General features: G+C 50.6%; 1 protein-coding gene across 2 annotated transcripts in view; it reads right to left on the reverse strand.

The window, feature by feature from the left end:
• CNNM3 (cyclin and CBS domain divalent metal cation transport mediator 3) overlaps window positions 1-7,719 on the reverse strand; it is a 32,570-nt gene extending 24,851 nt beyond the window's left edge. For both annotated transcript variants that reach the window (XM_068988042.1, XM_068988002.1), the window contains exons 1-2: window positions 7,455-7,719; window positions 6,360-7,313 (exon numbers count right to left, since the gene is read on the reverse strand). In XM_068988042.1, the coding sequence (XP_068844143.1) occupies window positions 6,360-7,313; window positions 7,455-7,719 (1,219 nt within the window). The remainder of the gene's footprint in view (window positions 1-6,359; window positions 7,314-7,454) is intronic.
• Between the last annotated feature and the right edge of the window lie 4,040 nt (window positions 7,720-11,759).

The raw sequence follows: 11,759 nt of genomic DNA on the forward strand, positions 1-11,759 counted from the left end.
TACAGGCCAATATCACTGATGAACATAGATACAAAAATCCTTAACAAAATCCTAGCAAACAGAATCCAACAACATATTAAAAACATCATACATCATGACCAAGTGGGTTTTATCCCAGGAATGCAAGGATTCTTTAATATCCACAAATCAATCAATGTAATACACTATGTTAACAAACTGAAAGATAAAAAACCATGATTATCTGAACAGATGCAGAGAAAGCCTTAGACAAAATTCAACATCCATTTATAATAAAAACCCTCCAGAAAGCAGGAATAGAAGGAACATATCTCAACATAATAAAAGCTATATATGACAAACCCACAGCAAACATTATCCTCAATAGTGAAAAATTGAAAGCATTTCCCCTAAAATCAGGAACAAGACAAAGGTGCCCACTCTCACCGCTACTATTCAACATAGTTTTGGAAGTTTTGGCCACAGCAATCAGAGAAGAAAAAGAAATAAAAGGAATCCAGATTGGAAAAGAAGAAGTAAAACTCTCAAAGCAGATGACATGCTCCTCTACGTAGAAAACCCTAAAGACTCCACCAGAAAATTACTAGAGCTAATCAATGAATATAGTAAAGTTGCAGGATATAAAATTAACACACAAAAATCCCTTGCATTCCTATACACTAACAATGAGAAAACAGAAAGAGAAATTAAGGAAACAATTCCATTCACCATTGCAACGAAAAGAATAAAACACTTAGGAATAAATCTACCTAAAGAAACTAAAGACCTATATATAGAAAACTAAAAAACACTGATGAAAGAAATCAAAGATGACACAAATAGACGGAGAAATATATCATGTTCATGGATGGGAAGAACCAATATAGTGAAAATGAGTATTCATTCTACCCAAACCAATATATAGATTCAATGCAATCCCTATCAAGCTACCAATGGTATTTTTCAGAGAACTAGAACAAATAATTTCACAATTTGTATGGAAATACAATAAAACTTGAATAGCCAAAGCCATCTTGAGAAAGAAGAATGGAACTGGAGGAATCAACCTGCCTGGCTTCAGGCTCTACTACAAAGCTACAGTCATCGAAACAGTACGGTACTGGCACAAAGACAGAAATATAGATCAATGGAACAAAATAGAAAGCCCAGAGATAAATCCACACACCTATTGACAACTTATCTTCGACAAAGGAGGCAAGAATATACAATGGAGAAAAGACAATCTCTTTAACAAGTGGTGCTGGGAAAACTGGTCAAGCACTTGTAAAAGAATGAAACTAGAACACTTTCTAACACCATTCACAAAAATAAACTCAAAATGGATTAAAGATCTAAACGTAAGACCAGAAACTATAAAACTCCTAGAGGAGAACATAGGCAAAACACTCTCTGACATAAATCACAGCAGGATCCTCTATGGCCCACCTACCAGAGTAATGGAAATAAAAGCAAAAATAAACAAATGGGACCTAATTAAAATTAAAAGCTTTTGCACAATGAAGGAAACCATAAGCAAGGTGAAAAGACAGCCTTCAGAATGGGAGAAAATAATAGCAAATGAAGCAACTGACAAAGAATTAATCTCAAAAATATACAAGCAGCTCCAGCAGCTCAATTCCAGAAAAATAAACGACCCAATCAAAAAATGGGCCAAAGAACTAAACAGACATTTCTCCAAAGAGACATACAAATGGCTAGCAAACACATGAAAAGAGGCTCAACATCACTCACTATCAGAGAAATGCAAATCAAAACCACAATGAGGTACCATTTCACGGCAGTCAGAATGGCTGCTATCAAACAGTCTACAAGCAATAAATGCTGGAGAGGGTGTGGAGAAAAGGAAACCCTCTTACACTGTTGGTGGGAATGCACACTAGTACAGCCACTATGGAGAACAGTGTGGAGATTCCTTAAAAAACTGGAAATAGAACTGCCTTATGACTCAGCAATCCCACTGCTGGGCATACACACCGAGGAAACCAGAATTGAAAGAGACACATGTACCCCAACGTTCACTGTAGCACTGTTTACAATAGCTGGGACATCAAAGCAACCTAGATATCCATCAGCAGACGAATGGATAAGAAAGCTGTGGTACACAATGGAATATTACTCAGCCATTGAAAAGAATACATTTGAATCAGTTCTAATGAGGTGGATGAAACTGGAGCCTATTATACAGGGTGAAGTAAGCCAGAAAGAAAAACACCAATACAGTATACTAATGCATATATATGGAATTTAGAAAGATGGTAACAATGACCTTATATATGAGACAGCAAAAGGGACAGAGATGTATAGAACAGTCTTTTGGACTCTGTGGGAGAAGGCAAGGGTAGGATGATTTGAGAAAATAGCATTGAAACATTAGATTATCATATGTGAAATAGATCACCAGTCCAGGTTCGATGCATGAGACAGGGTGCTCAGGGCTGGTGCACTGGGATGACCCTGAGGGATGGGATGGGGAGGGAGGTGGAAAGGGGGTTCAGGATGGGGAACATATGTACACCCGTGGCGGATTCATGTCAGTGTATGGCAAAAACCACTACAATAATGTAAAGTAACTAGCCTCCAATTAAAATAAATAAATTTTTTAAAAAAGAAAGTTGAGAGCTGAAAAATTGATACTTTTAACTGTGGCATTGAAGAAGACTCCTGAGAGTCCCTTGGACTGCAAGGAGATCAAACCAATCAACTCTAAAGGAGAACAGTCCTGAATATTCATTGGAAGGACTGATGCTGGAGCTCCAATACTTTGGCCACCTGATGTCAAGAGCTGACTCACTGGAAAAGACCCTGATGCTGGGAAAGATTGAAGGCAGGAAGAGAAGGGGACGACAGAGGATGGGACGGTTGGATGGCATTACCGACTCAATAGACATGAGTTTGAGTAAGCTCTGGGAGTTGGTGATGGACAGGGAGGCCTGGTGTGCTGCAGTCCATGGGGTCGCAGAGAGTCGGACATGACTGAGGGACTGAACCGAACTGAACTACACCTCCAGAAGTCTACACTCCTCCTGGCAACGTGTGCACAAAACAATCAGCTGTCACCTCAGGTCTGCACCCTGACTGAGGGGCACCTCACCGGGGAAGGGGCCTCTTCCAGACTCTAACGTTCCAGAACAAACCACAATCTGAAAGAGAAAGGAATGGGGCCTGAAATGGTACTGCCAAGATGCCAGGGCCTTTCGCCTCAGGGAATTCAGAGGGAACCCTGCCTCATACACTTGGCAGAGAGACAAGGGGACTGATTTCTAAAACCTTGTGCACCACGGAGGCTACAGTATGCTCTATGTTCATGAGCAGAGGGATGAAGAGGAGGGCTGGGTCAATGAGGACTTTAGCGAGGAAACATAAAGGAAGCTGCCAAAGGACTGCATGGCACAGGAGAAGCAGAGAGTTCAGGTGACACAGGAAAGATAAGGCCATCCTGCCCCAAGAACGGCCCTTACCCTCCACAGGAATCAGGAGGCCAAGGGGACCAAAGAGTCCTCCATTCAACCTCCACACTGCACCCCTGCACTACCTTCTAGAAGGGGGCTCTCCAGAGCTGCCCCAAGGCCACCAGCCCAGAAGAAGAGCAGCCTGCACTGTGGCTGTCCCTCCCTACCAGCAACTTCCTACCAACATTTAGACCTAAGCCCACGGGACTCCCACACATCAGAACCAAAGAGCAGGGCGTTCCTGGTGGTCCACTGGTTAACCAAGATCCACGCTTCTGGCCGCAGGGGCTACAGTTCAGTCCCTGGTCAGGGAACCAAGATCCCACATGACACACAGCCAAATTAAATAAAGAAATAAAAACAGCAGAGGAAGGGGACATATGTAAAATTATAGCTGGTTGGAGTTACTGTACAGCAGAAACCAACACAATATTGTAAAACAATTTTCCTCTAATTAAAAATTTTTAAAAAGCTAACAAAGGCGGGGAAACCCCACCAGAGCAGAAGGCCTCCCGCCCTGCCGGGCCTCTCCGAGCCCCCGCTCTCTAGCCTCCTTCACTGCTGGCCCCCACCCCAGCTTCCCCACACCATGCCACAACTGCTCTTGCAAGGTCAAGGGTATCCTGGCTGTTGGATCCAAAGGACATGATGCAAGCCTCCTCCCCTGATCACTCTCCTTCCCTCAGCTTCCGGGACATTCCAGGGCCCTGGCTCTCCTCAGCATCTGTCCTCACTGCCCATCTACCCCTGCCCTGCTAGCGCCTCTCTTTCGGCTTCCAGGATCACTCCCCAGGACCACCTCCCCACCGACATCCAGATCCTTCCCTCTTGCTTGAGACTTTCACTTGTGCTTCACTGTACATGGGCTGCTCCTAGCAACCCACGTCTCAGGCCACTGCACACAAATTCCAATGTTCACAACAAACTCGTCTGCCTGCCCCAGCCCCAACCCCAACCCCCAAGCCCTCTCTTCCCTGCGTGTGCTCAGCCTCAGGGAAAGGCAAGGCCACCACCAAGCCAAACCCAATTCATCCTCAGCTCCTCCTGCCTCACAGCCCCTCTGCTGCTGCTGCTGCTAAGTCGCTTCAGTCGTGTCTGATTCTGTGCGACCCCACAGACAGCAGCCCACCAGGCTCCCCCGTCCCTCGGATTCTCCAGGCAAGAACACTGGAGTGGGTTGCCATTTCCTTCTCCAATGCGTGAAAGTGAAAAGTGAAAGTGAAGTCGCTCAGTCGTGTCCGACTCCTATTGACTCCATGGACTGCAGCCTACCAGGCTCCTCCGTCCATGGGATCTGCCAGGCAAGAGTACTGGAGTGGGTTGCCACTGCCTTCTCCCACAGCCCCTCAGCAAACCACAAAATCCTAAGTTCACCTTTCAATGCCCTCTTGGGTGTTCCTTTTTATGCTCACTGAGCACCGTTGTTCAGGCTACCATCACCTCTCACTGGGCCCCCCAACCACGGGGACCCCCCCTACTCTGGTCTCCACACCAGTCAGTGATCTGTGGAAACCACTTAAACAGGGTGCTATGCTCTGCCTGCAGCTACCGCCCTGGTGGTCAAGCCTGGCCTCAAGCTGAAAGATGGCAGGGGCAGGATGGTACCCTCCCCTGCTGACTCCAGGGCCAGCCCGGCTGGCCACACAGCCACGAGAACCACCACTGCCTCAGAAATACCATATTACTCAGAGATGGAGCACTTGCTCCTAGGAGGCTCTGCCTGCCCGGATCCCGGGCTCCTCTCCTGCAGAGCAGGGCTGCATGGCTACATTCTGAGGAAACAACCAGAAGCACCCAGAGATTCTCCAGTGCAGCAGCCAGAGCTGCCCATCAAAGTCTCCCACCCAATCCTGAGAAACAGTAGTAACAGTAACTGCCTAATTCTTTAAAACTAAGGAGATGGTGCAGGAGGGTGCCCACTAGTGGCTGGCATGCACCAGTACTAATGGTCACTGCAGCAGAGCTTTGCCTCCCTGCCCTGACAGTCCAGGGGCTCACAGGGAACCTCCTATGGGATCCTGGGACCTGGAGACTTCACAGCTATCAGGAAGTCATTATGAGGGGGCCTTGCTCACTTCTCGGCCTCAATTATGCAGTCTTTATGGTCAAGCTCATTCAGAGTCCATAAGTGTCCTTCCAGAAGTTCAGGTGTGAGAAGCATGACCAAGCTCTGGGGAGGACCTCAAGCCCCATCACCAAGAGGGAGACTGCAGGAGAACCCGAACCTTCACAATGGGAGGGTCTCAGTTTTCACCTGAACCCGGGTCAAAGGAGAGGACAAAAATGTGGAGTTAAGAGGACTTGAGCCCTTACTTGGGTTTTGTTTTATTGTTTGTTTTTAAAGGAAGGGGAGACTGTCTGGCCTCCATCAAGTTGCTTCTGGTGAAATCAAAGTGGAAGTTTCTTTCACACTGCAGGAAGTAATGATCAATCATACCCTTTTCTGTAACCAGGAAGGCAACAGCCCATCACTGACCTTAACAAGGACGCCTTGAAAACATCACAAGTTCAGCTAGTTTGGTATTACATATGTGCAAACAACAGCGTCCAGGTATCTAGACCGTATACTCTACGTTCTTTCAGTTTCTATCCAGGAGTCCGAACCTGCCACAAAGCCCAAGCCCATAAAAATGATCCGGTAAAAAGCTGGAGAGTTAGAATCAAGCACACATATCTCCCCAAACTGGGGGCCTGCCCGGAAAAGCTTTTTGTTGTCTATAGTACTGTCATTTTCGGAACCAAAGGCTTTAAATGATATTTTGCAAGATTATTCAGAGCTAAAAAACCATCAACTTCACTAAAAGGGCGCTCAGAGGCCTCCCTGTCGTCCACCGGGTTGGGACCTTTCCCCAAGGCTTCCCTAAACCTCACTCTTTCTCTGGGGAGAGAGAGCTGACATTCGCGTCCCCTCCGCGATTCCCCAACAGTTACCTCGCTTGAACTCCTCCAGGACGGCGTCCAGCTTGGTGTCGTTGAAGACGAAGTGGAGTGGGTGATTATAGAAGCGGGTGATGGTGCTGAGCGGCGTGCAGTCTTCGGGGTCCACGAAAGCTAAGTCCTTGAGGTAGAGCATGTCCACGATGTTGGAGCGCTCGTCCTCGTAAACGGGGATGCGCGTGTGGCCGCTCTGCATGATGCTGGCCAGGACGCCGAAGTCCAGCACGGTGCTGGCATCTAGCATGAAGCAGTCCTCGAGGGGCGTGAGCACGTCCTCCACTGTTCGGCAGGGCAGCACGCCCTTGCTGAGATCGCTGTAGGGGTCGCCGCCGCCGCGCGCCAGCTCCAGCACGCGCTCGCGCAGCCTCCCTGGCCGCGCCGCCAGCTCCAGCAGCTGGCCCACCGGCAGCGCTACGGGCAGGGTGAGCAGCACCGCCAAGCGGCTGAGGATCAGCGCGCGCGGCGCCAGTGCCAACGTCCAGCGCCCGCTCACGGCGGCCGGCACCACCTCGCCCACCAGGAACACGAGCCCCGCGCTGCCTAGCACGGCAGGCACGGCGCGCTGGCCGGCCGCGCGGTACAGCAGAACGGCCAGCGCCGCCTGCGCCAGGCTGGCCAGCAGCAGCAGCGCGCCCAGGGCGCAGCCCGCCCAGCGCCGTGCGGGCTCCAGGCGCCGCGCCGCCGCACGCTCCGCCTCCGAGCCGCTCTCGCGCAGCACCTGCACCTCGGCGGGCGCCAGCGCCAGTGCGCTCAGCTGCAGGCCCCGCGCCAGGGCCGCCAGCGCCAACAGCCCCGCCGCCCCCAGGCCCAGAGCCCAGGGCGGCGCCTCCTCCTCGGCTGCCGAGCCGCCCGGCTCCACACGCACGGCCAGCAGCGCCGAGTGCGGGCGCGCGGCCTCGGCGCGCAGGCGCAGCAGCGCGCGCCACTCGCCCGTGAGGGCTGCCGCCTCTTCGGCCGCCGAGCCCCCCGGCTCCCCGCGCACTGCCAGCCGCACAGAGTGCGGGCGCGCGGCCTCGGCGCGCAGGCGCAGCAACGCACGCCACTCGCCCGTGGGAGCCGCCGCTTCGTCGGGCGCTGCGGCCGGCCCGCCCTCGGGGCAACCCGCCCCCTCAGGAGCCACCCAGAACCAGGAGCTGTTGGAGAAGCCCGAGCCGAAGAGGCGCAAGCGGAAGGTGGCCTCCGGCGCGGCCCGCACCTCCCCTTCGTGCGCCCACCCCGCGCCCGCCGCTCCGTCCTCCTCTAGACAGACGCCCAGCACTCGCGGGCCCGGCGCCGCTTCTCCGGCGGCGTTGCCCAGGCAGAGCGCGGCGAGCAACCAGCCTAGCCGACCCGCCGCCGCCGCCGCCACCGCCATCGCCTGCTACCCCCTCTCGGCCTCCCGCGCAGCCTACCTCTCCGCCTCCGCCGGGCCAATCGTCGCCAGCCCTGGAGCCTCTTCAGCCAATAGGCGGCGGGCAGGGGCGGGCCCCAGGGTCGGACTAGGCTGCGCCGGGGAGTAAACAAGCGGCGGCGCGATCCCGGGGCGGGCCGGGGGCGTGGGGCTCTGGGCCCTGTGGGCCTGGGCCGCGGCACCCGGAGGACGCTGGGCGGCCAGCTGGCCCGCTCTCCGTGGGGGTCTAGTTCCCTTCGGCCGTCCCCAGCGCCGGGAGGCCAGGCCCGTACTCTGGGAAGTCCCTGGCTCGGCACTTGGGCCGCCGAGAGCTGTGGCGCTCCTGAAATTGCAGATAGAGAGTTTAACGAAGGGAGATGGTCCGTTTCCTCAGAAACCGACGACCCAAACCTCGAAGAGGGCTAAAAGAACCGACGACCGGGCGTCGGAAGCTAAAGCTTATTGAAAGTATTCCTTGATCGCGCGCGACTCTGCTATGGGTCTGGGACGTGACACACTCAGTCCCTCCTTAGATGAACTTGCACCCCTGCCAGAGAGAACGAAGGACGTAAACACACGAAATCACCGCCTCATTGGATCCTCGCAGCTACTTCATTATTAATACACTTTACCAGAGAAAAGTGAACACTACTCGGGCACGGATGATGGGTTCCAAAGCGACCAGCCTAATATCCTGTCGCCATCCCAGCAACACTAGGAGTTGGCATCTCTGTCAGAAATTACTGTATCTGGTCACTTCACTTCTAGGAGAGCATCCTTGGGAAAGTAATTCCTAACGACCAACAGGAACTATTCAAGAGGATCCTCCCCGGATTGTTGTTTTAGAAGACTGTATGGTCCTTGACAGTATGGAATGTTCCTCAACCTGTTATATGTGAACTTTACCTGGTTGGAAGGAAACAGACAAGCTAACAAGACTTCTCTATAAGTGTCCCGACAAAATGTTTTTTTTGTATTTTACATTTTTATGTATTTTCAACTTTCCTAACATAAGTAGACTGATAAGAGCATCCATATACGTGTCATTTAAAATGGTCTTTGCAAGGGCTGTATAGAAACACATATGTTGTCATGAAAATACTATTAAAAAGCTTAGGCACTGTGGTCACAATTAAGTGAAATATACTTGTGTGGAAGGTAATGTGCAAAAATGAGTAAACCTGTGGTGAGTGACCAACAAAAGTATTGTGTGAAAAATTCCAGAATAAGCTGCCAGCAGAAGCAATTATGACCTCTGACCCTTTCCACCAGACTGGCATGCCTCTTTTGAAAAAATAATAGACTCAGTCCCTTTGGTTCACACTTCTGTCTCCAAGTCCAGATAAAAATGCTGACACAGATAGAATGGACAACAGCTTGAAATGAGCCACATGCCTGAAAAGTTAACCAGCAAAGAACAGTTCCAGAGGCAAGGTGGGAAAAACGCCCAGTACATCTACACAGGGCTCTGACCTCTGACAAGTTACTTTTCCTCTGGTCTCAGACTCCCTTGGAAAACAACCTTGTAACTTATTTTGGCAGGGAAACCTTTGGATAGAACAATCAGATCACACTTGGAAAACACAAATGATGATTTAAACCATGAGACCCAAAGGATCCAGTGCAGGGCAAATAAAGTTGCCCATGAATGACTTTCTGTGAACAACATAGGTCCCACACCACTTTACCAGCTTCTGTCTTCCTTGGCTCTGCACCATTCTTTAGCTCATTATCACAGCATCCATCGGTGGAGACACTTGTCACCAGACTTTCAGGTCCCCCATGGGCGATTTTCCTTTCTGGCCATTCAGCTCAAGACATTTCCATGTTTTATCGAAATATTTACTCTTGAGTTTTAAACCCATAACTAATGTGTGTGACCCCTGACTGACTCTTCCTCCTCTCAAGTCTATACGTCACTTCCTCCAGCCAGTTTTCCTCGACCATCATTACTAGGTTCAATCAAGGTTATAGGAGCAGCATGCTCCCCTCCAATAAAATCCGGTACTTACCTTCTGGTAAGGCCCATTCATTCATTCATTCAACAAGTATTTCCTGCATCCGGTGCTTGCAGTGCACTGGGACTGCAGTTGAAATAACAAATACCCTGACCTGCTGGAGCTTAAGCTCTAGTGTGAGGACAACAAAAAATACACAAATCCTTATTTTAATACGTGACAGTTAAGTTCTACAGAGAAAAAAAACCAGGCAAGATGAGGAGATGGACAGAGGGATGGGGGCCAAGCTCTTTTGGGTGGTCTGATGGCGGAAGGCCTCTTCAAGGAGGTAGCGTTTGAACAGAAGCTTAGATGAAGCAAGGAGTGAGCCTCACAAAGACTTGGGAGAATGTTCCAGATGGAGAAGATAGCCTGCGGGGTTGGTGGCATGTGGCATGTAGCAGAGGCTGAAACGTGTGTGGGACGGCTGGATGAATGAAATTTACTCTTGCCCACCTATACACAGGACTCTGCATTTGTTGCTCCTTTTGTCTGAAATGTCCTCTTTCCTTTCTGCCTACCCAATGCCTAACATCCCCCCAATTCCCCTCTTAAGCCAGGGTTCCTTGAGCCCCTGGCCTGGGTGCACTCGATTGTACCCTCCGGCTAGGCACATGGGGGCGCTGTGGGAGTCTGCCCGACTGAAGCCTCCAGAGTGGATGCAGTGAGGTCCCTTCTAGGTGGGCTCTCCGGGGGTGGGCACTCCAACTTGGAGACCACGACCAGCCTCCAAGTCTGGACCGAGAGGCAACTGCTGTTCTTAGACAATGTGATCCCAGTTTTAGATCAAGCAGCTTTCTCCTTTAGCCCCTAGAGGAGAGAGGAGGGGCAGTTTGCCCATTCCAGCTGCCCTTGGTCCTCTGGTTTCCATTTTACTGAATTCGTAACAGTGGCAGTTGAGCACACTTGCCGTACCGGTCTAGCAGCAGCTGGCACTCTCTAGCTCCTGTGACAACAGCCTTGATTATGTTTTTGTAAGTTACATGTCTCCATTTCATTATTTTTAGTGCTGAACAGTCCCAGGATGCTTGCCTCTTGCCCTGTCATAGCCAAGCACAGCCACTTCGAGCTCTGTGACAAGTCCTGAGCTCAGACAGGCCAACTGCAGGCTCTCCAAGATTTATCCATATTTCATTTTTTTATTACCAATCAAAAATAAATTCCATATATTGTTTAGCAAATATTATCATTGTTTTGTGACAAAAGACACAAGAGTCATAACAACAAAACTCCCCGAGAGTCAAAACTCATAACAATGCCAAAATAAATCACAAAAATATACAAATTAAAATCTTATGCAAAATAAATACGAGTTATTTGCTACGGTGGCTGTGACTCGCCTACCCACATGGAGGCCTGCTGTTTGCGGAGGTCCCCCTTCCACGGGAAGACGCGCAGGGCTGGGCCAGGTCCAGGGTACGGCTCAGCCCAGGAACCAGAGGCTAGAATAGGAAATGAGAAATTGCACTGGGAAGAGGAAGTCATCGGACCAGTAATATTTGGAAATAACCATGACCCTCCGCCGAAAGTGATTATAAATGGGGACAGGGAGAGGTGGGAAGGAGGGACCATCTCTTGAGAGCATCTGTGTGTGCACAGAGGTAGCAGTGGAAGTGTGTGCACCTGCTCCATGGACTTCACACACAAACACTAGGTTCGGGCAGTGCGTGGGCTCAGGCAGCACTCAGGCCCCAGGAAAACCACACTGCAAGACCCCACGTGGACGTGGAGAGCAAGCTCCTCCTGGAGAAAACAAAGGGGTTTCCCTGGACAGGGCACGAAGGTCTGGTGTCTTCCTTATGGCTGAGAACCCATAGGTGTCACCACCTTCTCTCCAGAATTGTAGGAATCACTTCTGTCACTGGGAAGGCCTGTTAAACTGACCAGGGCCCAGCATACTTGGTGCAAGGCATTTTCTGGTCATTGCCAACAGAGCACTTGGGGTTCCAGGTCTCACAGGTTGAGGAAAGAAGTGAATAAATAATATGCGGGAAGGCTTGCCGAGGCTCCCTCGTCTGTTCCAGGCCC

The sequence above is a fragment of the Capricornis sumatraensis genome, chromosome 1 (assembly GCF_032405125.1).
Source record: "Capricornis sumatraensis isolate serow.1 chromosome 1, serow.2, whole genome shotgun sequence".
Classification (NCBI taxonomy): Eukaryota; Metazoa; Chordata; class Mammalia; order Artiodactyla; family Bovidae; genus Capricornis; species Capricornis sumatraensis.